Genomic DNA, 24,716 nt, shown 5'->3' on the forward strand with positions numbered 1-24,716 from the left:
AGAAAATTAGAAAAAGATGAGAAAAAGTCCCCATCCTCGCGGATTCGATTTGAGCTTTCAGATCCACTAGAAAGGAAATAGAACAACTCATTTGTAAACATTAAATGGAACCGTGTGAAATTATGGACATGTGACTATCAATGAAATTTAATATTTGACCATTGATAGTTTCCCCTACAAAAATAGAAAACTCATATGGTTCAGCCTCATATTTACAAATGTTTTTCTTTAGTTCAGTTGGACTTGCATAGAGTCTATGTCAGACATGTTCTACTGCATGTTGTTAGGGCTTGGGCTCTAGATGAATATCTAAATCCTGAGTCATGGGCCGAGATTTCTTTTCCCTAAGGAAAGGAATATTGACATTTTTGCCCTTCTTAATTTGAACCACAGACAGATTTTAAAAAAAGATTTTTCATTGCAAAGCATGGACGGAAACGGGAGAAACAAACTACTGGTGAGAACGTGTTTACTGTTACAAAGTAACAGAAATAGGCTTGAATGTCCACATGATTGGGGAAGCGAATTACAGAAAGAATTCAGCCTTATTTTTCCTTAAGTGCATTGTAGGAGTCAAGACTCCTTAGTCCCCAAGCTCAGATCTGCTGTAGGGTCTGCCCCTTGGCTAGTCAGGTCAGCCCCCTTTCCTTCCTCATTTCTTCCCCCAAACCTGTTCTCTCTCTGTGCTTGCCTGAAAGGTCAGTGTACAGAGTGTTTTAGTTTTGACTTCTGGAAATTTGTTGGGCACTTACAGTCTGCAAGATGCCCCACGAGCTGCTGTGAGGCTTGCACAGATGACTGAGCCACAGCTCCCGTCCCCGGGAGCATCACTGCAGTTGGACAACAGATGCCTATACGACAATCTAAGGTACCGGCGGAGTGCATGGACACTATAGAAAGTCTGGCCCTGGTAGGACCCAGTGGTTGAATCACAGTGTTCTTCCCCTTCAAGGGTCTCCTTGGTCTCTTTGCCTCCCCGTTGTTTGCCCTGAGGCTCTGGTGCGATGGTGCTACTGATTACCATTGGCTGCATGCTTTGTGAGAGCCAGGCTCTATGCCAAGCACCTCAGTGGGGCTTGTTTTACTTAATCCTTTGAAGGTGGTTGTACTGTCTGCTTTTGATAAGGAAACAACCCTAGAAAGGTTGAGTAACTTCTTGAAGGTCTTACAGCTGGAAATGACACAGCCAGAGATGGAACTGTACCCACCTTCCCGGCTCCAAAGATGGGAGTTCTCAACCTTGACCTTAGATAACCTGCCGTCTTTTGTGGCCACACAAGAGTGGAGAAGTGGGAGGGGTGTGCTTCCAAAGAAGGCAGAGTCCTCCTCTAAGGAACCATTTCGCTTTCCCACGTGACCCGGTTTGCCAGTGGTAGAGCCAGGACTGACTCTGTCCCGGGAAAGACAGCTGCACGTACTGCTGTTCTCTGGAACTAAGAGTTTCCTGTTTATCAGAAACAGTTATAACATGGCTCTGGCAGCCTCCGGGTTTTCTAGGGAGACCACGGGTACTGTCCCAAGGTCGGTGCGCTGCTGGAGCCTAGCCCTTTGAGTGAGCCTGCTTTTTTTTTTTGTGGTTTGCGGGCCTCTCACTGTTGTGGCCTCTCCCGTTGTGGAGCACAGGCTCCGGACGCGCAGGCTCAGCGGCCACGGCTCATGGGCCCAGCCGCTCCGTGGCATGTGGGATCCTCCCGGACTGGGGCACGAACCCGCGTCCCCTGCATCGGCAGGCGGACTCCCAACCACTGCGCCACCAGGGAAGCCCAGCCTGCTTGTCTTTGCCCTTGGTTTCCCCATCTGTGACACGGGAACACTGATAACCCCCTTTTCGTTTATAATTCACGGTGTCTCGGAACCGTGGGTTCTGTTCAGCTCTCCCAGATAGCGCTGTGGAGACACTCTTTCAGGTGGCGCTTCCTTTTCGCAGTGAGGGAGCATGTGGCTGGTGACTCTTTAGTGACAACTGAGGCCCGTGGGCTATGTTGACACCCGGCTGGAGGACCCAGCTGTCTGGGTGGCCATTGATTTTACTTAACTTAGACTGACATCGAGAACAGAGAAGCCCATCATTTAAAGCTAGTGTTTCTGTCCTCGCTGAAACGGCATCCTGATCTAGGCCTCCCCTGTACTGAACACTGTTTACCAGAGAGAGTACTGCGGGCCTTTTTCTCGGAACAAGCAAGCCGAGGCAAACGAGCCAGGCTGTATTCGGGTGGGTCCCACCACCCATGTCCTCTAAGGCCGCTGGGTGGGGTGTCAGCTTTTCTCAGATTCCCAGGCCCTCCCGTGCACCCTCCCACAGGGCATCCCTGAGCCTGCCTCTCACACTTGTCATGCTCTGCCGTGGTCCCTGTGTATAAGCAAGTCACTAGGACATGGATATCGGGACCCACAGGCTTTTGTGAGCCTGTCGGAAGATTCAGCTGCCAAACACAGGCCGTGCGCTGCAGGCCGCAGTCCCAGCCCTGCCTTCCTCTGCAGCCAGACCACATCCAGGGACCTGCATCTGCCTCTGGGGCTGTGTTCAAGGCAGACGCTGATAGCTAGAGAGCAGGGAGGAGTGAGTGGATGGTGCCGGGGCTGGAAACCACACCTCTGAGGAGTGGTTAAAGGTTGACCGAGACGAGAGCCACCCCAGGAAGAAGCGTGTTACCTGACCTCAGACATCACTACAGAAGAGGGCTGTTCCAGGGGATGAGCTAGGCTAGCCACAGGGAAGCAGGTTTGAGTTCAAGGCAAGGGAGAAATTTCTAGCGAAGACCTCTGCTCAGCTGTGGAGCAGGCTGCCAGATGCGGCAGTGAGTCTGAGTGGGGACCCCAGGCCTGTGCGGAGGAGGTGCCGGATGAAAGATCCCTGCACGGGTGGAACGTGGATGAGCCAACCTCAGAGGTTCTTTCCGAACTTCAGGTGCTACTTATTTCCTCTGAGGCAGCTTTTCTGCCCAGTAACCCACTGGTGCTTTTGTTCTACAGTGGCTCCTTCTGGCCTGTCTGGTCCTCACTGCACCCTCTTAAGCTGCATTTGTGTTTGGCCACCATGACCGTGAACTCCGCCGTGCACACCCATTCTGTGTGCCAAGCTCAGCGTGCCTGGAGCTGGCGCCCGGAAGAGCTTTCCACTCCTGATGGCTTCCCCGTGGAGCCACCTTACCAAGTGGGTAAACGTCCAGGTGCGGTGGGGCAGCTCAAGGGCACCCAGGGACAGTCTGGAGGTGGGCGGGGGAGGATGGAGGCCTTTGAGTGACCTTCCTCTTTGTCAGACCGTGTAGCCCCTTGCGTGTGACTCGTTCCAACCCCAGAAACCAAATTGCCGCACAGGCCAGAGCTTCATGTCCTCAAACAGAGAAATGACATCCTTACTCCCTAGCCGTTATTTCACTGTCTCTGGGGCCACATGTTGGAGGTGAACAAGCCAGCAAGTCTGTCTTCACTCTTGGGAGGAGCCAGTTTGTATTTATTTTCTCAAAGGTTGTAAGGCCTGGCCTTCCACCTCCATTCTGCTTCCCCTTTTCACGGACTACTGTTCTCTCTTTGCCGTTTCAGGATCCCAGGTTCCCCAGGCTGACTTCCAGGCCTGGCTGCCCAGGGCCTCCAATAACCATCCCACTGACTGACCTGGCCCCTCTCCCCTCCTCCACCCTTCTGCAGCTCATGTTGGATGATCTCCATGGTCCTGCTGCCACCCTTTCTGCAATTCCCATTAGTTTTCTCAGATCTCAGTGCATGGCAGGTGATCTGATGAAATATTTTCACTTAAGTTAGCCCCTTACTGCTTCCCGTATTTATATGATTAAAAGAAGATGTCTGTTGGATTGCAAAGCATATTAAATAGTTGGTGGAATTGGGAGTGATGTGATTGAAGACTTCTGGACATTGTGAGGGAGGTTTTCTTGTTACCCAACCCTGATCTTGTTCACGTATCCACTTACTACTCATTCCTCACCGAGTGCCAAGTATGTGCCAGGTGCAGTGCTCTTTGTTATTCTGGCCTCTACATCCCTTCCTGTCTTCTCTCAGCTCCAGATCTCTGCTGCTTTCTGAGGACAGAGCAGAGTTTGGTAAGTTCTCCACTGAGCTTCCAACTGGAGAAAGTCATCTCTGGCCTCAGCACAGATTGGACTGGTGGCCCGTACAAAACCAGAGGGTTTGCCTCCTGGGAGTGGACGGAGTCAGAGGTTCTGGGCTTGGCGGCAGCTCCTCCCACCACTCATTACTTCTGACACGTGTGTCCAGAGTCTGTGGATGGCTGCTTTTCACATAGCATGGTCTCCTGCGCACGTGTGTGGTTCGCCTGGAACAGCTGGAGTAAACGTGGGTCACAGGACACATCACCCTCGGGTGGCAGAAGGCAGGCTGGTGGCTGGGAGAGGGGTGAGCCTTGGGCCTCGCCTGCTCACCCAGAGTGGGCTTAGGAAAAGGAGGGTAAAACACGTAGCATTGCCCAAAGGCTCTGGCTCAACACAGGTCATGGGAGTGGACTATAAGACAGAATGGACAGTTCGGGACTGGACGGGTGTTGCGGTGGGACCAGGGAAGTAGGATGAAAAAGGTAATTCTAAGTTTTCTAGATAAAACATTTGATGGTCCCTTTGTCAGCAGTGGGGAAGCCTGGAGGGGAAGATGGTGCATCAGCTTTGGAGAAGTTGAGTTTTGGGTGACGGCAGACATGTCTGGCTTTTGGTCCAGACCTGGGACTAAAGCTCAGGAAGGAGATCAAGTGGGAGAGGGAATTAATTGCGAGCTGTCCAAGCAGATGCATGGAACTTGGGTAAATCTCGGGGACAGTGTCACCTTTGACCTCATCCAGTGCCGGGAGAGGAGGTGGAATCCGCTAGCAGCCATAGGGGACGGGGGCATTGGACGGTGCGGTGTCCAGGAAGCCAAGGGCAGGAGGGCTTGAAGGAGGCCCTGGTCGGCAGCAGAGAGGCCGGAGAGCAAGGCCAGAGGATGGCTGCGGGGCTGACAGCAGGACCTCAGCGTGAGCTTCGAGGTTCGCAACCTTGGCGCCACAGTTGGCTCACCCAGGAGCTTTAGAAGCCCCGGTGGCTGGGCTGCAGGTCACATCAGAACCGCCAGGTGTTAGCATCGTCGAAGCTCCCTTGAGGACCTTACATGCAGCTGGGGCAGAGAACCACTGTGCGTGTGGGGGCAGGAGGCGGGTGACTGGGAGCCGCCGGTGAGAGAGACGGTAGGGGTGTGTGGAGAAGTCGGGTTATACGGAGCTGGGGAGAGGAAATAGAGACAGCCAGTCTGCCTCTATGACTAGCAGGTGATGAGAGATGTTGGGTCAAAAACAGAGTGTTTATTAGAAGTGGGTCGTGAGCAGATCTTCAGGCACAAGGAAAGGACGCAGAGGAAATTGACGGATGGAACGGTGCTCCAGAGAGGGTGGGATTTGGGGGCTGCGTTTCCTTGGGGAGGGAGAGCACGCCTTCCCTGAGAGCATTAAGACCAGAGGAGAGGCCAGGGGGATGCCGATGCCTGTTTGTTTATGACGGAGAGGCATACTAGGGCTGTGGAACCAGACACTGAGCGCCTGGAATAGACGAGGCGAGTCCTGTTACGTGTGTCCGTTGCTCACCTGAGCACGTGGGAACTGGGAGTTGAAAAGCTGGAAGAGACCTTGTGGTGGGTTTGATGCAGATCTGACTGAAGAGGAGGCAGGTACACTGCAGGCTTGGCCAGATGCTGGATTTCTGGCTTCGGAGTCCAGCGCATTTCCGTCCCGCCCACCCGTGACATTTTCATCTGAGGGCTGACCTCTGTCATGTTTAGGATATTGGCTTTTAAAAATCTTGTTTTTACCCAGAGACTTGGAGAAAAGTTTAGCTAAACAAATCAGTCTGTCTTTTTTTCTCTTAAAATAGTTTTGTATAAAAAGAGAATACATTCAATCTAAAAATTTAGAAAATGCAGAGAGCAGAAAGGAAATAAACATCACCCATAACCCTACAATCCAAAAATAAGATTATGTGTTTCTGGATTTAAGTCACAGATTTTCGGCTCCATGGAAGTACTGAGGACAATCACTGTCGGTTCTTGACTGTTTACTGCCTGCAGGTACTGAGCGGGGTGTGCTCCTTGTCTATCATTTTGTTTAATCCTCTCAACAACCCTATTCTGCCCTCTATCTTTTTTTTTTTTTTTGCGGTACGCGGGCCTCTCACTGTTGTGTCCTCTCCCGTTGCGGAGCACAGGCTCCGGACGTGCAGGCTTAGCGGCCATGGCTCACGGGCCCAGCCGCTCCGCGGCATGTGGGATCTTCGCAGACCGGGGCACGAACCCGTGTCCCCTGCATCGGCAGGCAGACTCTCAACCACTGCGCCACCAGGGAAGCCCTATTATCTCTATCTTATAGCTGAGAAGCTGGGACTGGGAAAGAGTGATTAACATGCCCAATGTCACAAAGACAAGCCGAGGGAAGATGTGGGCATGAACTGAGGTTTGCCGTTCATCCGAGCCCACACTCCCAGCTGCTTTGTGGGCACTGCCACCAAACAAAGGAATATGCACAGCTGGTATTCCCAGCACAGTATTGACATTCAGTCTGGTCATCCAATTTACTATATTTGAATGACTTTCTGAGCACACCAAGCCTTTGTTGAAAAAAACTTTACTGAGGTATGATCGATGTATAATAAACTACACATATTGAACGTGTACAACTTGACAAATATTGACATTTATACGTACCCGTGAGATATATATTCACCGTAATCAAGATGACGAACATATATCCTTCTCCCCCGCAAAAAGAGTATTTGTGCTCCTTTGTCATTTCTCCCTCCTGCGTCTCCTGCCCCCTTTCCCCAGGCAGCCACTACTTTGCTTTCTGTCACTACACATGAGTTTGCGTTTGTTAAAACTTCAGCAATCCAGTATATACTCTTTGGCCTGGCTTATTTCACTCAGAACAACTGTTTTGAGATTCATGTGTGCTATTGAGTGTCATCTGTGCTAAGGAGTGATCACTTCTTTTGTTACTGAGTAGTATTCCCTTGTGTGGATACATCACAGTTTATTCATCCACCTATAGATGGGTATCTGGGTTGTTTTGGATATTTGGTAGTTTTTGCCTATTATAAATGGAGCTGCTACAAATGTGTTCAAGTCTTTGTGTGGTTGTATGCTTTTATTTCTCATGGGTCAGTCCCTAAGAGTGGGAGGGCTGGGTCATATGGTAGGTGTTTAACTTTTTAAGAAATTGCTAACCTGTTTTGCAAAGTACATGTATCATTTTAGAACCCTATGGGCAGTGTCTGCCAGTTCCGTTTCCTCCACATCTCCCCCAGTGTTTGATGTGGCCAGTCTTTTTAATTTTTAGCCATTCTATTAGGTGTGTGGTAGAATCTCACTGTGGTTTTAATTAATACAAGGCTTTTAAACTTTTCGGTATGCAAGCCTTCATGGTCCCTGTAGTGACCGTGGAGCCTCACACATCAAGAAGCAAAAGGAGACGAGAAGGAATGTAAAAGTTACTACTAGTCTGAGAGTAGTAACTATAGACCCCTTTTTTAGTGTGTCTTATGTACTAAATACTTGTTAACCTAGGATCAACCCTGCAAAGTAGGATTATCTTTATTTTACAGAGGAAGAAACTGAGGCTGAGAGATGAAGTGACTGACTTAGGGTCTCAAAAAGCAAACCCTTGAACTCAGCCTTGTCTGTGCCAAAGCTCTCGTATGCTGGCCTCCATGCCACACTCCATTCTGTAGTTACTCCTTTAAAAAAAAAAAATCCACTTTCACACTACTGATCTCTGCCCCGAACGTGGATACAGAACTTAAGACTTCAAAATAGTCCAAGCAGACAGTAGGAAAATTATTTCTATTGTAAATTCTCTGTGGAGTCAGTGCTTGTAAAATCTCCAAGCCCAAAAGGCTGAGTGAATGAATAAGCATCTCATTCTGTGCAGCCCGACCTCTGGGCCGAGTTTGTTAACATCACTTACATAACAAGAGTCCACTTCAGAGAAGACAGAATTAATATTATTAAGCCATGCTACTCTTCATTTGTGGAGCTATTTCTGTTTCAGATGCAGTATTCCAATTCAACAAACATTTATCCTGGATCAGCAGTTGTTAGTTGAGAGCTTGCCAAGTACTTCTATGAACTATCCCAGTTATTACACACCCTCGGCTCTCCCTGTGTGATTGGGTAGTTAGCTTTGCGGATAAGAGGCAGGTCCTCTGAATCTGACTTCTTTGGTCCTTACTGGTTCAGTGACCTTGGGCTAGTGACTTAATGTCTCTGAACACCGGTGTCCTCATCTGCAAGATGACAATGTATTACCTCCTTCATAAGGGTTGCAGTGAAGATGTGATGGAACAGTGGAGGTGAACAATAAATGTTAAGTATTATTATTCCTGTCTTACGAACAAGAAAAAACTTTGAGATGTTAAATAATTGTGGTCAAAGCTACACAGGTAGTTGGTAGTGACAAAAAGCTCCCATGCCCACTTTCAAGTTTCCAAGTTCCACGTTATTCTGTCTGCTTGCTGTCACCCTCCTTAGGTTCCTGCATGACCCTTGAGAAGCTGGCGTGGAAGAAAAGGAGGCTGAAAAAGTTAAATGACAGAGCCAGCATTCAAAGTCTAGTCTTTTAAAAGTAGCACTTATTAAAGATAGTTTGGGGAAAAAAGAAAGATACTGCCTCTAATCTCAATCCCAACATCATTATGGTATATTTTGTTTCAGTCTCTGTTCTCTTTTTAGTGGAGAGTGATGCCTGTTTCTTCCATAGTTTGTAATCACACTGTAATTACAGTACTGTTTTCTTTGTTTTTCACTTTATATTATACATGTTTACACATAATTTCATACTTTTTATGAACATAATTTCTAATGGTGGAAAGGAGAGATCTCAGTTTACTTAACCGTTCCCGTATTCTGGTAGGGTAGTCACCTCTTTCCTGTTTTGTCACTATTAGTAAAAATACTGCCGTGCGTACTTCAGAATACTTCTTGCAGATAGAGTCTCCTGCGGTAGAATCATCGAGTCAAAAGATGTATATACTTCTTTAAGCGTTTTTTAAAGTGAGGTGTATTGAGGGATGATTTACATAGAGTAAAATTCACCCTTTTTAGGTATTAACAACTTAGAGCCACCCCGACAATTAAGATATAGATGAAGAAAAGAAATGAAAAAAAAAAGATACAGGTAATTTCTGTCACCTCAGAAAGTTTCCCAATACCCGTCTGTTATTGACTTCTCCCTTGGCACTCAGCCTTTGGCAACCACCAATCTGTCTTCTGTCCCTATATTTTTGTCTTTCCGTGAATATCTTCTGAATGGAGTTAAGCAGTAAGTTGCCTTTTGAGTCAGGCTTTTTTCACTTAACCTAGTGCTTTGGAGATTCATCCGAGTTGTGTGTATCAGCAGTCTGTTCCTCTTTACTGCTGAATCGTATTCCATTGTAGAGATGTACTACAGTTTGTCTATGTATTCACCACCTGATGGACATTTGGGTTGTTTCTAAATTTTGGTGATCACGAATTGCTGTTATATAAATATTTGCATAGTAGTTTTTATGTGAGCATAAGTTTTCATTTCTCGTGGATAAATACCAAAGAGTGGGATTGCTGAGTTGATGGTCATTGTATATTTAACTTTATAAGAATATGCCAAACTGGTTTCCAGAGTTGCCAAAACATTTTGTATTCTCACTAGCAATTTATGGGAGTTCTGATTGTTCCACATTCTTTCCAGCACTTGGTATTTTCAGGGCTGTTTTTTTTTGTTTTTTTCTTGCCATTGGCATAGCTATCTAATGGCATCTCATTGTGAACTTAATGTGCACCTTTTCTTTTCTTATTAATTAATTAATTAATTTTGGCTGCGTTGGGTCTTCGTTGCTGTGCGCGGGCTTTCTCTCGTTGCGATGAGCAGGGGCTACTCTTCGTTGCCGTGCGCGGGCTACTCATTGCGGTGGCTTCTCTTGTTGCGGAGCATGGGCTCTGGAGTATGGGGGCTTCAGTGGATGTGGCGCGTGGGCTCAGTAGTTGTGGCCCGTGGGCTCTAGAGCACAGGCTCGGTAGCTCTGGCGCACAGGCTTAGTTGCTCCGCGGCATGTGGGATCTTCCCGGACCAGGGCTTGAACCCGTGTCTCCTGCATTGGCAGGTGGATTCTTAACCACTGTGCCAGCAGGGAAGCCCTGTGCACTTTCTTAATGACTAATGTTGTTGAGGATCCTTTCATGTGCTTATTTCCATCCATATCTCTTCTTTGGTAAAAATGTCTATTCAAGTCTCTAGCTTTTAAAATTCAGTTGTTTGTGTTGTTATTGGCCTATGAGAGTTCTTTATACATTCTGGATACAAGTCCTTTGTCAGATTTTTATTTTTTGCAAACATTTTCTCCCGATCTGTGCCTTGGCATTTCATTTTCTCAGTGGTATCTTTTTTTTTTTTTTTTGTGGTACACGGGCCTCTCACTGCTGTGGCCTCTTCCGTTAAGGAGCACAGGCTTAGGATGCTCAGGCCCAGCGGGCATGGCTCACGGGCCCAGCTGCTCCGGGGCACGTGGGATCTTCCCGGTCCAGGGCACGAACCCGTGTCCCCTGCATCGGCAGGCGGATTCTCAACCACTGCGCCACCAGGGAAGCCCCTCAGTGGTATCTTTCAAAGAGCAGATTTTTTTTTTTTTTTTTTTAAAGAAAGCTCGTATTTCTCGTATTTTAATGTTTATTGTAGACAGGCTTCCACTTTATTTATTTATTTATTTATGGCTGTGTTGGGTCTTCGTTTCTGTGCGAGGGCTTTCTCTAGTTGTGGCAAGCGGGGGCTGCTCTTCATCGCAGTGCACGGGCCTCTCACTATCACGGCCTCTCTTGTTGCGGAGCACAGGCTCCAGACGCACAGGCTCAGTAGTTGTGGCTCACGGGCCCAGCTGTTCCGCAGCACATGGGATCCTCCCAGACCGGGCTCGAACCCATGTCTCCTGCATTGGCAGGCAGATTCTCAACCACTGCGCCACCAGGGAAGCCCAGAGCAGATGTTTTTAATTTGACAGAGTCTAATTCATCAAAATTTTATCCTGTGAATCATCTAAGAAATCTTTGCCTATACCAAGGTCACAAAGCTTTTCTCCTTTGTTTCCTTCAGACGTTTTATAGTTTTAGGTCTGTGGTCCACTTTGAGTTCATTTTTGTATACAGTGAGAGCTGTGGGTTGAGGTTCATTTTTTTTATATGGATGTCTAATTATTCCAATACCTTCTATCGAATTGACCGTATGTGTGGGTCTATTTCTGGTTTCTATCCTGTTCCACTGGTCTATGTGTCTATCCTTTTGTCATTACCACACAGTCTCAATTATTGTAGCTTTATAATAAGTCTTGGCCTTAGATAATGAATCCCCCAACTTCGTTGTTGTTTTTCAAAATTGTTTGATGAGTTTTCATTGTCTTTTCATATATTCCAGTTATTAACACCCCCTCTCAAGACACCCAGTCCTGCCTCCAAGAGAATCCACTTATCTCCACTTCTAATACCGTAGATTAGTTTTGTCACAGCTTAGAATGCATCTGTGTTAGGGACCTTCTTCCTCTGGGTTCTGAAAACATGCCCGGCCTGGTCATTGTGCCTTTACCAGCACCTAGAACAACCCACTCCCCACCCCAGCTTCTGCCTCCTCTGTCATTTCTTCTTCCAGTTTCCTTGAAGGGTCCTCCTCACCTTCAGCTCAGCTGACATTTCCTCTGCCCTGGGAAGCCTTCTCTCCTCCTCCCCGCGTTTCCATTAAAAGTGTATTTATGGCTGAGTAATATTCCATTGTATATATGTGCCACATCTTCTTTATCCATTCATCTGTCGATGGACACTTAGATTGCTTCCATGTCCTGGCTATTGTAAATAGAGCTGCAATGAACATTTTGGTACATGACTCTTTTTGAATTATGGTTTTCTCAGAAGCAGCCGCATAGCACAGGGAGATCAGCTCGGTGGTTTGTGACCACCTAGAGGGGTGGGATAGGGAGGGTGGGAGGGAGGGAGACGCAAGAGGGAGGAGATGTGGGGACATATGTATATGTATAACTGATTCACTTTGTTATAAAGCAGAAACTAACACACCATTGTAGAGCAATTATACTCCAATAAAGATGTAAAAAAGCATGCTTATTGTGATACGTTAAGGCTGTGTTTCCACTTGACTGCAAGCTTTTTGAGGTCTGGAACAGGCTGTTTCTTAGACCCAGTGCCTTCCATGGGGACTGCATGTGGTAGGAAGTCAGTAATTGTCTGTTGGATGAACGTTGAGAGTCTGGGAAACTGATTCCCCAAAGGTGAATTCTTTGCTCACAGCTGGCCTCCTGGCTTTCAGTCCTCCCTGGCTTCCTTTCAAACTGCCTTTTCTTCCTTGTGTTACACTGACTCTTTGTGACTTATTTCCACGCTGCTTTCGGAGCAAATGAGAAGATATCATAGCTCTTGAAGGCTGTTTTATCCATCATTGTGGCGATAAGAAAGAGAGGACGATACCCTCAATCCCTTATCTGCCATAAGGTGATAGCTTTTAACTTGTAAAGTCTGTGAATCCAGTCTCCTATTTCAGTGTCAAGTGTACACGTGTAGATAACTCAGCGGTGTTTAAACCCTTCCTGTGTCCATCCTGCTACCCACGTATCTTGGGATGCTCTTTCACTACTGGTATGAAGGCAACCCTATCCCAGTTTTTGTTGCCCTGTATCAGGGTCTAGCTGCTCCTACTAGTAATGACTGGGAGTGTTTTTGTGTAGTATCGGGGCCACAGTGTCTAAATATGAAAAAATAGAGTCCTTCCCTTGCAAGATAGCTCGTGTTGAGCCGTGCCTCTGTCTGAAGAGTGGATACATTCCATACAGTGAAGCAGTAAAGGGAGAAGAGAGCTAGTCTGATTGACCTTAACTACCAGACTAGTTCAGTTCGTGACTGGAGTGGTTTACTTCTACCAGAAAGATGGCCGGTTTTCTCAAATCCTCCAAAGATAGATCTGTCTGTCGGTCATTAGAACACTCTGCTGTGAGTGATTCGTGTCTAACTGGGGGAGTGAAGTGGTCACTTACCTGTCATCTTAGACAAGGGCAGCCAGCCGAGTGTGTTGAAGGGAGGTTGGGGGGCTAAAGGCTGCTCTGTGGAAGGAACTATAGGGGAGGCTAAAAGGGGAGGCGTCCAAGGGGAGTGGCTGTCAGGTACAAAGTCGAGCAGGGAGGGGCAGGATGCCCCAGGGCAGGCTTGGGTGGCAGCCAGGAAGGCCTAACACCCGTCAACCTCTGTCCCTCAGGAGAAGATCGGCTGGCGAAAGGACGCGCTGCACTTGCTGGTGTTCACGACGGACGACGTGCCCCACATCGCGCTGGACGGAAAGCTGGGGGGCCTAGTGCAGCCTCACGACGGCCAGTGCCACCTGAATGAGGCCAACGAGTACACTGCCTCCAACCAGATGGTGCGGACCGGGGACCCCAGCACCGCTCCCGCCACCCCGCCTGTGGTCCGAGGCCTCGCCGGCCTTTGCCACCTTCCTCTGGACCTCCACTCACCGACTTTCCACCCCATTCTTGGGACTGAGTCTCTACTCCATCTTCTCCAACTGGGCTTCTAGAACTTCTCCTCGTCGTTAACTTAGAACATTTCTCAGGGATTTCTGTAGCTGGTTCATCTTTCTGCTTTTGTGCCCCCACATGGGGCGTGTTTGGTCGAGGGAAGAGGTGACCTGGCGAGACAGGATGGATCTCAAAGGGGAGAGGTGGTTTTGCACGAGGGAGAGGACTGTGTTCCAGCAGAGCCAAAAACTGGGATAGAAGTTATGGGGCAAGACCAGCGAAGACAAGACTTCCTGACTTCTAGAAATGGGTTTCCTGATGCCCTGAGTTCCATCAGTGTCAGGGGTGGGGTGGCACGTGTCCTGCACGGGAGGAGAAGCCCCAAGGACCTTCCATTCCCAGGAGCCTGGCCCTGGGACCATGGGATTAAACAGAACTTAGGCAGAATTTCAAACATATGCTAGGTCAGTGAAGTGGACTCTACCTAACTATCAACCAGACCCAACAATTAAGATTTTTCCACATTTGCTGTACAGTTTTTTCCTTGCAAAATCTACACCGTCTTCCTTCCCAAACCCATTCTGGTGTCTGGCTAGAGAGCAATTCTTTTAATTCTTGCTGGACTAGCCCATTATCTCCAGTTTTAAGAGGTGGTCAAGAGTGATGGAGTCTGGATAAAGAACTCGTAACTATACAACCTGATAGCTGTAGAACTCACCGATGAGGACCCCTGCGTCCATCATCAGCCCTTAAAGTCCTTCCGGATGTTGCTGAGCTGCCTCGAGGTGTCCTCCCTCCCTTCTTGCTCTGCACCCCTCCTTCTCTGTAGCCCAACTTTTAGTCCAAATGTCAGCAGCCTCTTCTGCCCGTTCTGAGCCATGAGAGGACTGAGCAGAGCCTGTAGGGGACATTGGCAGGCCCAATATTGGGCACAGGAAAAGGAAAAATAGGGCAAGGAGATCAGGAAGATCAGTCTTGGGGAAGAGAGGGAAGATAACAGGTGTTGACGGTAGGTGGTCGGACGTGGGGACTTCCCTTTTGGGGACTTCCCCCCTCTGCCCCATTCCTGCTGAAGGGACGGAAACACGGACCAAGTGTGGGAAACCTCCACTCATCACTTCTCTCTTCTGGGTTGGAGGGGTAGGAGGACTGAGTCGAGTCTAGTAGGTGCCAGAGGGTCCTTTCCTGGAGAATCTCCCCTACAGTTTCTCAGTAAGGAGCTGACGATGGGGCGTGGTTATTAAGGCCCTGCCAGGGGAAGGTGCTTATCGTGGCAAGTGATGAGTTACTGAGTGCACGTTGGAGCCACGTGCTCGTGTGTCAGCCTGGGAGAAGTGTTACAACCTTGACTTTTGCCTTGGCCCTAGGACTATCCATCCCTGGCCTTGCTTGGAGAGAAACTGGCAGAAAACAACATCAACCTCATCTTTGCAGTGACGAAGAACCATTATATGCTCTACAAGGTACACCTGGAACGTGTGAAGGAGGCTGATGGCCTGAATCTGGGGGCCCTGCTGACCCTGAGATGAATGGGAGATTGGAATGTGGGGTCAGGTGAAGTGTGGGGAGGCCGGGTGAGGGGTGTTAATAGCCCTGTTCTGTGTGGGCGGAGATCCAGAGGAGGGTGGAATATAGCCCTGACCCGATCTACTGGAAAATAATAGTATTAAGGAAGCTCTTAAGCGTTCATATAGCAGTACATACCAAGGAAGTTAAACATATGGTTTCTAATTTGGTAATGAGAAAAACTTTGGAAATAGTTTTTCAGATGATGAAATGGAAACACCCAGGGGGGAAGAGGGAAGGATGATATACAATGAAAATGTACAGAAAGGAAGCTAGGCATCTAGGCAGGCTACATCACCAGTTCCACAGTCCAGAGTTTTTATGCCTTCCTGCAGAGTACGGGGGACCAGTGGGTTAGTTTGGGACAGGAATTTCCGAAGAAAACTACGTGTCTTGAGTGAACAGAGTAGTATGTGTGTGAGTCTGCCCTGTCTAAGAGAGACTCTTCCCGGGTCATCCCATGGGCCACCATTATACATTTCCCTCGTGAATGTGCTCTTTCCCACGATCACAGGCAAGTTGCCTTTCGCTAGAACTCTCCTCCAGACTGCTCAGGGAGTGTTCGTGTGAGCCAAGTGTGAAGCCCAGCTCACCTCTGACATCTTTTGAATTGAGAGGTTATGAGAAATTAATCCCCACCTCTAGAACAGCCAACCCCTGTCCCCTCTCTTTACTGCTCTTAAGTATCCCCGAAAGAACCCTTGTCTGATGGTGTGTTTCTGTTGCTTCTGCCTGAGATAATCATTGATAAAATGCCACTTACACCTTCTTGAGTTCTTTATCCTCTTTTAGTCTGAATCAATTTTAGAAGATGAAAACAAGGGAAGGAGGTTGCTTAGTGAAGATAGCAGGATAGAACATATCCATTTACAAATACCATTTTTAGAGAGGTCAGTTGCACAGACTGTACTGAGAATCCTACCGGATGCTTCAGGAGGGAAGAGAGACCCACCTTGGCTTAAGCCAGCCTTGCTCAGAACCAAGGACCTCTCGCTCGGGAGGCATATCCAGTCCAAAGGCAGGCTGAGGGTGGCGGGTGTTTCTAACAATTTCTGTCACTTTAGTAAGTGATATACTCAGGCCTTCGTACAAGTGAAAGAGGAAAGGCAGCCACTTCAAGGCTGCCTGCTTTGCCAAAGACTTCACCCGGAGATACCAGACCTCCTTGGGAAGGCACCATTCACGTTCATTTCTCTCCTAGGAAAAGAGGCTGTATTCGAGACCCTTAGAAAAGTTTCCCCTTTCACTTCTGCTGGCCAGGTCGAGGGCATCCTTGAACTGAACCTGGGAATGCCTGTGTAGTCTAGGGGGGAGAGGGCGAGCACATCAATAATATATTGACCTTAGAGGATGGAATTCCAGAGAGTTGTCCATTACGTGCCAGAGAGGAGGGCTCTCCAAGAAGAAGCATGACATTATGCTTTAGGAACAGATCTTGTCAGGCCCTTTCCACCCAGGCCTTCAAGAATCGAGATTCCACAGCCGACTGCAACAACTCCATTCCCTGTGCCTTCTTCTTACCTCTGCTTATGGCATCTTCTCTAGTTTACGGTGCGAGAGAGTGGCAGAATCAGTGCTGGGGGCCCTGACGGTTCTAGCTTAGTAGGGCAGTGTTCACTCTTTGACAGTGTGGAAGGGCAAAATGGGCTCATTTGTTTTCTTTTTTTTTTTTCCCCCCAAGAATTTTACAGCCCTGATACCTGGAACAACGGTGGAGATATTACACGGAGACTCCAAAAATATAATTCAACTGATTATCAATGCATACAACGTAAGTCACTGGTTCCTTCCCCCACCCTCTCCCACTGAGGCTCCGGGAGCTGGTGTGGACTGAGGTGGACTCAGGTCTCTGTGTTCCCCGTGGCGAGAAGTGAGAAGCACACACGCTGACTTCGCCTCCCAGGGGGCAGGAATGAAATCCCCCAGGCTTCTGGAGCTCCACATAGACCTGCAGACTAGAATGAGTCTGGACACTTAGGGTCTGATTGTAATCAGGTCCTCTCAGAGGAAACCTGAGTGGGCCTGTTAAATCCTGTGCTTTTGTAACCCGTCCTGTTAACTCGGCTCTGCTCTACTAAGTACAGCACTTAAGGATGTAGTTTAGCAGTCACTGCCACATCCCAAGCCAGTCACCCATGATTCCCAAACCTTTCTCCTTCCTACCCTCCTTCCTCTCAGTTTCTAACACTCAGGTGGTATTTGACTCAGACCTACCTTTTCTCGGGAAAACGACAAGCATGGTTTCTTGTGCTGGGAAGTATGTGCCCTCAGCTGTCGCCTCCTTGCAAGGCCTCCAGTGCCCACCCAGCCCCTCATGAGGCCTGGTAATTCCCAAATTGGAATTCAGAGTGCATCTTCCTGTTAAAACAAAGTTCTACATAGAGGAAATGTAGTTTAAGGAATAATGTTAGTCCTGAACTTACGTAGAATAGACATGTGGGCTAACCTGGGAATGTGATTAAACACTCTGGTATCACGTGTGTTAGAAAAACCATCTTACTTTCCCATGACTGATTTTCATATGTGTATTTGGAGCTCTGCCTTTCCAGTTGAATTTGTGACCCTACTGATGCAGCCTTATTTTGTTTATGTTTTTTTTTTGCTGTACGCGGGCCTCTCACTGCTGTGGCCTATCCTGTCGCGGAGCACAGGCTCCGGACACGCAGGCTCAGCGGCCACGGCTCACGGGCCCAGCCGCTCCGCGGCATGTGGGATCTTCCCAGACCGGGGCACGAACCCATGTCCCGTGCATCGGCAGGCGGACTCTCAACCACTGCGCCACCAGGGAAGCCCCAGCCTTATTTTGCGTTACTGCCCGGCTAGACCAGGAGCTGTAGGTAATGGCCTCGCCACGGGGGACCCAGAGCTTGGGGGTTCCCAGCCCTCACCTGGTCTCCTGGGGTCTCCTGGAGCCTCAGTGTCCTGAAGGCGGTGAGTGGGCAGCGGTGAGGATTTGTGGCTGGTTTTCCGTCCTCCGCACCTCCACCTTTGTACAGCTAAGGATCCTCTGCCTCTCACACAGGCTGTGATCCGCCTCACTCCGGGAACTTCCTGTCGCGAGAAACTAGACTTCCTTCTCCTTTCCTAACTTATTCCCCCGACATACTAACGTCCTCTTTTCTGATCTCTGACCTTTAATCCTCATCGTATCCAGTGGCCACCTCAGAACCCATTGAGACCAGATTTCCAGGTTAACTACACTTGGCAGTTTTCAGATTCCACAGTGAGTGGACGTGTAACACGCTGAGAGTCTGAGAAGAGTGTGTGTTGGCGGGGGGCTGGGCCTACCCAATGTCACCCCCGTCCCGAGGGCCGCTCTTCACCATGATGCCTTGGGCCTCAAGCTCTGGACATGGAACAGAGGAGTCAGTGCGAGAGCCGGAGGCCTACCCTGGGCTGCTCTCTCTGTCCTGCTGGGGTCCCGGGGCTTAGAGACCCCTGGGTTAGCAGGGGGCCACTGCTGGACCCGCTGTCAACAGTGCAGTGGCCAGTGCTTGCCTCCTGCCAAGCCAGGGCCTTTGGGGAAGAAATGGCTGAAGGGCAATCACATCCTGGGCTTTGGCGTGGGCTGTGGATTTCTCCTGGGTTTCTGGGGAGGAGCCATCCCCCAGCATTTCCATCCTAGGTCAGCTCCTGAGTTCTGACACCCTGGGTGGCTGACAGAGCTCTGGGGCTCCCCCGGGAGCGTTTCCTGCCAAAGGCCCAGGGCCCTGCTCCTCGAGACTTTAATATAGGAGGGCATCATGACACCCAGTTCTGTGTGCACCAGAAATGGAAAAGGTGCTCTGCTCAGTCAGCGTTCTGTGCGGCCAAGCGGTTTGCACGTCCACGTCCGTGTGTGGGTCCCCTGATGACCAGGGTGCACGAGACAGTGGTGGTGGTTCCCTGGGCAGGATCTCATAAGCGCTCAGTGCTGCTCTCCCTCTGAGGCACGTTGCATTGGCCCTGAGCAGGATTCATGGTGGATAAATTCGTTTTCTTAATGGAAATCCAGGGGCCTGGGTTTAGGCAGAGGTCAGGAGAGGAGCAGGGAGCCCTTTCTGCGGCTGATGATTTGGGAACCGGAAGAGTAGAGAAGGGGGTCTATTCCAGGCAGGAGCTGCGTTTGGAACCTGGGATGAGCCCCCTGAGGACCTTTGGGAATCTGGTACTGTAGCTGGACTCTGAGTTAAACTGAGAACATGTTAAGAAACGAGACGTGTGACTCATGAGCGAACGTGTGAAATTCACCCTTTAAAATGGGCGTTTCTGGAATACTGTCCACAACGACTATGCAGATTCATTGGAAAATGCAAGCAGATTTATTGAGAGATAACTAACCCACAATCCAGTGGACAGATTTAAAGTGTATATTTGATAAGTTTTAACACGTGCACACCTGTGAAACCATCACTACATCAAGGCGGTGAATGTATACATCACCCTAAAAAGTCAGGACCCTTGGTAACTCCCTACTTCTGCCCTTTCCTTCAGTGGAAATTTAAAGAAATATATTAAATATAGAAACAGCAAGGTATTCAGAGCACAGTCTAGTCGGTGGAAGCCGCGTTGGGGGTATGTTGGTACTTGACGTTGATTAGCACCCTGTCCGCCGGCTGCCGTCCTTTCTGGCAAACGGGAAGGCCCGGGCTGGGCCTCAGCTGCCCATACTTCTGGATTTGAACGTGCACGGGTGTGGATGTGTGTGTGTGTGTGTGTGTGTGTGCGTGTACGTGTGCACGTGCGCTTTGGCCCGTGCGGGGGCTCTGGTTGTCCTTTCACCTGTTCCTCTCCCTGGCCACGGTCCGAGCACAGCTCTCATGGGACCGTTTGTGTTTCTCTGCGTCACCTTGCCACCTCTGTGCTTTGGGGCTGACTTCTGCCTCGCTTACAGTTTGTACACCGTCCGTGGGGACATCCTGAGAGGATTGCAGCAGGGCACAGGTAGCAGTGGGCATGGCCGTGGTGTGACTCTGGGCTGTGGAGGGAGCAAAACGGAAAGGGCACGTGTAATGTAACGTCTCGTAGAATCGAGTCTGTCGTCCTTGGCTTTCACTGTGTGAAACGTTCACCTCTGGGCTTCGATTTCTATGTTTTTTCTTGCTGTGCCAACTTCTTTATTGTGAGAGATCACCAGCGTGGAGCTTTGCTGTACAGTGGGTGCTGGCGAGAGGTTCCCTTCCAGAGCTCGGAGGTAGGGCCCTGGGTGCGTGCAAACACACACATACACAAACACACACACACACCACCAGCATTATGTCACCTTGACAAAGGGGGGTAGGACTCAGAGAGAAATCATGGCGGGGGGGGGGGTCCCTTTTCAGAGTGGGAAAGAAAAGAATGAGCTGGAAACCACTAGAGCTGCATGTGGAGGGTGACATCAGAGTCCTCTCCGAGCACATGTTTCTCTTTTTGTTGTTGCCATGAAGTCTGCTCCCACCCACTCCACAGCTGGCCTGACTTAAAGCAGTTGCAGATGGGACCTAGCCTGAGTATTTAATAGCCTTTAAACTTCTTGACATTGTCTTCTTGTCCTAGGGTGAGGAGTAAGGGATCGTGTTCAGAGGCAAATTTGGTAAGAATTAATTGAATTTCAGATAATTATCTTATGACACAAGAGTTTTCATGCATCAGAACTGCACTGGCTGTGGCTTTGATCCTCTGCTATATATCCTGTACTCCATTTCATTCATTTGTTCAACAAATAAATACTGTCTGACGTGTGGCAGGCCTCATGCCACACGGTGGGAATAAAACAGTGAACAGAACACAGTCCTGCCCTCCAGGAGCTCATAATCTCTGAGGGGAAACTGACTCAACCAGGATGCAACCTGACCATCTGCACTCTCCAAGATCAGAGCCAGTTTTCGAGTAAAGAAAGGCCCGGTCTGGTGACTACAGAGAGCACTGCCGGGAGACCCAGAAGGCCCGGTTCTGGTCCTGCCTGCCTGCCCCTGGCAGCTGAGTGGCCCTGGATAAGGCCCTTTCTTTGGCCTCAGTTCCCACTTCCATAAAATGGGAGGTTTGAACTGAATAATCTCCACAGTTCCTACCCGAGACAACATGGGGATCAGGAATAATACAAACTTCAGATCTGAACACAAAGCTTGGGGTCTCACGGCCAGAGTAGAATATAGGATTCTGTTTGCACCTGTTATAGTTACTGGTTCATTGAATAGGAGTCCCGGTCCCCAGTGCGCTCTCTCCCTCCTCCGAGTTCCCCATTAATGCTTCCGGGTAGTGGCTTCAGCACATCTTGATGGGAATGGCTGATGCTTTCTCCCAAAGTCTTGTTTGTGAGCCACGGGGCCCTCATATTTCATCAGACTGATCCCAAGTAATTTTTAAATAGCTCCAATCTACCTAGCCCTTTAATGATAAACTGTTTTGCCTCATCCTCATATTTATTTGCATTTAATATATATACTTTTTAATTTACCTTGTCTTTCAAAAATTAAGTTTCTTCCAATAGGCCTGAGCTGTCTACCATAGCTGCTGTTAAAACATCCATCCGTCCATCCATCCACCCATCCACCCATCCATCCACCCACCCACCCACCCATCCATCCATTCAGCAAAAGCTTGTGTTCAGTCTTAGAGAGAAATATGATATGGTCCTTGAAATTCACAGCTCAGTGGGGAGAACAGATTTGTGAACAGCAGGAGAGCTGTGTGTGCCGAGTGGCGCTCTCAAGCCCTCTGCCAGTGGAGGCTGGCACTTACAAGAGGAAGTGGATTTAAAAGAGTATTTTTAGAGTTGTAGAAGCACTTAGACAATTTGTTGCAAAGGGAGAGACTATTTTTTGCAGAGAGTGTTTTCAACAAGCTGTTAATGTGTTGGGGAAGCTGCATATTTACCTAATTCAAGTTTGACACTACATGCTCAGCAGAAAAGAGAAAAAGAAAGAAAAGAAACCCCATGAGAGCAGGAAGCACTTCTGCCTGCCATTCCGTCCAACGCCCTGTTCCCTGGAGTGTGCCTGAGAAGGAGGTGGGAGTCTGAAGGGCTGTCAGTTGATCTGGAGGGGGTGTCCATGTGTCTCTCAGAGTATGTGCACCCTGCTATTCTGAGTGTATTTAGTGTATAAAAAATTCTTTTTGTAAGATGTGCCCTAACTACAAGCCAGTTATTTCATTTGGCCTCTGTCTCTAAAGTACATCCTCCTTAGAGATACTCAGTGTCAATTTTTTAAACTTGGAGACCTACAGAGGGTTGTACAGACTTTTTACAAACTAAATACACCCGAGTAGGGCTTCCCTGGTGGCACAGTGGTTGAGAGTCCGCCTGCCGATGCAGGGGACACGGGTTCATGCTCCGGACTGGGAGGATCCCACGTGCCGCAGAGCGGCTGGGCCCGTGAGCCATGGCCGCTGAGCCTGCGCGTCCGGAGCCTGTGCTCTGCAACGGGAGAGGCCACAACAGTGAGAGGCCCGCGCACTGCAAAAATAAATAAATTAAATAAATACACCTGAGTATAGAACCACCCAGGCCCAAAAGCAGAATATTACGAGCACCCAGAACCCCTGTGTCCTTTTCTGTTACTCTCCCCTGGGGGTAACTGTTAGTTGTGCCCGTTTTTGAGTTTCATATAAATAGAATCATAGACTATGTATGCCTTCTGCATCTGGCTTCTTCTGGGCTGTGTGATATGAGATTCATCAATGTCATGACATGTAGTCATTTCATTCATTCTTGTACTGTGTGATATTCTACATGAACACACCGTAATTTGAGAAACAAAAAGTCTGTTCTGTTGATAGGCATTTGGGTAGTTCCAGTTTCTAGCTGTTACAGACAGCATTGCTGCGAACATTCGTACGTGTTTTCTGGTCAGTACACATCTCTGTTGGATATAATCCTAGGGTAAATTGCTTGTCTAAGGTTGACCTAAGCATTAGTAGGTACTGCCTAATGTTTTACTCAAGGGTTGTACCAGTTCACGCTCCCACCAGCAGGGTATGAGGCACCCAGTTGCTCCAACTCATTTCCAACACTTGATAATTTTAGTCTTTTATTTTTTCTAATCTGTCGGGTAATTCTGGCTTGATTTTTGCTTCATCCGTTGTCTTGAGAACAGAATCCACGTATAAGGTCTTATTCTCTCAGAATGTAGTTCAGAGCTCATGAATTTGGACCTCATTGAGGTGCCTGCTGAGCTGATGGAGAAGGAAGATAGGGAGCTGAAGGAGGGCGGGGGGAGGGGAGAGAAGAGCAGCTGAGCAAAGGGACATCATCCCAGGCACGTGCAAAGGCCCAGCGTCTGGGGCACGCACGGCAAGATTTGAGGCGCTGTCTGAAGCTGAGGGTGGGGATGGGGTGACTCTGCAGAGACGAGAGAATGACCCCTGGAAGCAGATGAGATTATCATATGGCAGGTGAGCCATTAGCGACTTCTCTGAGCTCACAGAGGGAGACCTCAGGCCAGGGCTAGTAAGATGGTGTGTGGGTGTGGAGAGGATGAAAGGGATGAGGGAGGGGCAGCGAACCTAGCCCACTGGCTCTTGCCTTGGCTTGAGATCCTGGAGTTAAAGGAAGCCATGTGGGCATCAGAGAACCAGTGTGGAGAACATCTTGGCTGCAGCCTTTACTAAGTGGTTCTGGCTTCATCTTCTCTCTCTGTTCAGAGCATCCGGTCTAAAGTGGAGCTGTCCGTCTGGGATCAGCCTGAGGATATCAATCTCTTTTTCACTGCTACCTGCCAGGATGGTGTATCTTACCCTGGTCAGAGGAAGTGTGAAGGCCTGAAGATCGGGGACACAGTAAGTTCTCACCTCCCATTTGTTTATACTTGTTAATGTTGGTCATCATTCTTTGGCTTCTGATAACTTTCGTGACTTATTAGAGGCCTTTAGGAGTTTATATTCTGTCTTCCAACTCTGCACGCTGGAGGACTTTCCTAAGCCTGCCCTGTGCTGTGTCTTTAAGATGCAGGTGGACTTAGTAAAAAGCTGCAGGCAGCACACAGCCTTCAGTGCATTGTCACTTAAGGCTTCCTCAAGTTGACATTGTGCTTTTGGTGTCTTAAACCATCATTATCTTTGACAGGGATGAAATCGGGTGGGAGAGTGTAGGTGGAAAGCTAAAAGACCCTGCCTTCGTTTCTAGTCTTCTACAGCTTGCCCTGTGCCTTGGGTAATCTGACTTTCACTTTTCCTTTCTGTAAAATATGAAGAAAGCCATCCACCTCTTCTGATTTGATGAGATGGAATGGATAACTCTGTTGCAATGGAGGGCATGGGTGCCTTGTCTGGATTTAAGTGAATATAACTAAATGGTGGAGAAGCAACATTGTGTATAAAGATGTGTATCTGTGTACCAAGCCAAGGACGTGAGGGAAGAAGGAAGATATACGGATGATGAGAACAAAGATGAAATACTGGCTCAGAGGCAGGCAGAGTGGTGATGGAGAGCCATCCTCATTTCTAGAGAGTCCTGCTGCCAGAAGCAGACTGTGAGATCCATTCCTTGCTTTATTGACACATTTTTCATTGCTCAGAAAATGGAAAGGCAAATAGAAGACTGAGGGAAAGTTCTCTTCTGTAACTAAAGAATCTGGTTGGAACCAGAAAAATTATAGGGACCTTAAAAATACATGACCGTATCTCCTGGGCTTTCATAAGCACTAATGATGGCCAAGGTGGAGATAAGCA

The 24,716-nt window shown here is 48.6% G+C and overlaps 1 protein-coding gene across 1 annotated transcript in view; it reads left to right on the forward strand.

Annotated features, from left to right (window-relative positions):
* Positions 1 to 24,716, forward strand: part of ITGB5 (integrin subunit beta 5) — a 111,828-nt gene that overhangs the window by 47,633 nt on the left and 39,479 nt on the right. Inside the window, exons 6-9 of the mRNA XM_065876736.1 lie at positions 13,262 to 13,423; positions 14,888 to 14,983; positions 16,768 to 16,857; positions 23,691 to 23,825. Coding sequence (XP_065732808.1) covers positions 13,262 to 13,423; positions 14,888 to 14,983; positions 16,768 to 16,857; positions 23,691 to 23,825 — 483 coding nt within the window. The remainder of the gene's footprint in view (positions 1 to 13,261; positions 13,424 to 14,887; positions 14,984 to 16,767; positions 16,858 to 23,690; positions 23,826 to 24,716) is intronic.

The sequence above is a fragment of the Phocoena phocoena genome, chromosome 4, assembly GCF_963924675.1.
Source record: "Phocoena phocoena chromosome 4, mPhoPho1.1, whole genome shotgun sequence".
Lineage (NCBI taxonomy): Eukaryota > Metazoa > Chordata > Mammalia > Artiodactyla > Phocoenidae > Phocoena > Phocoena phocoena.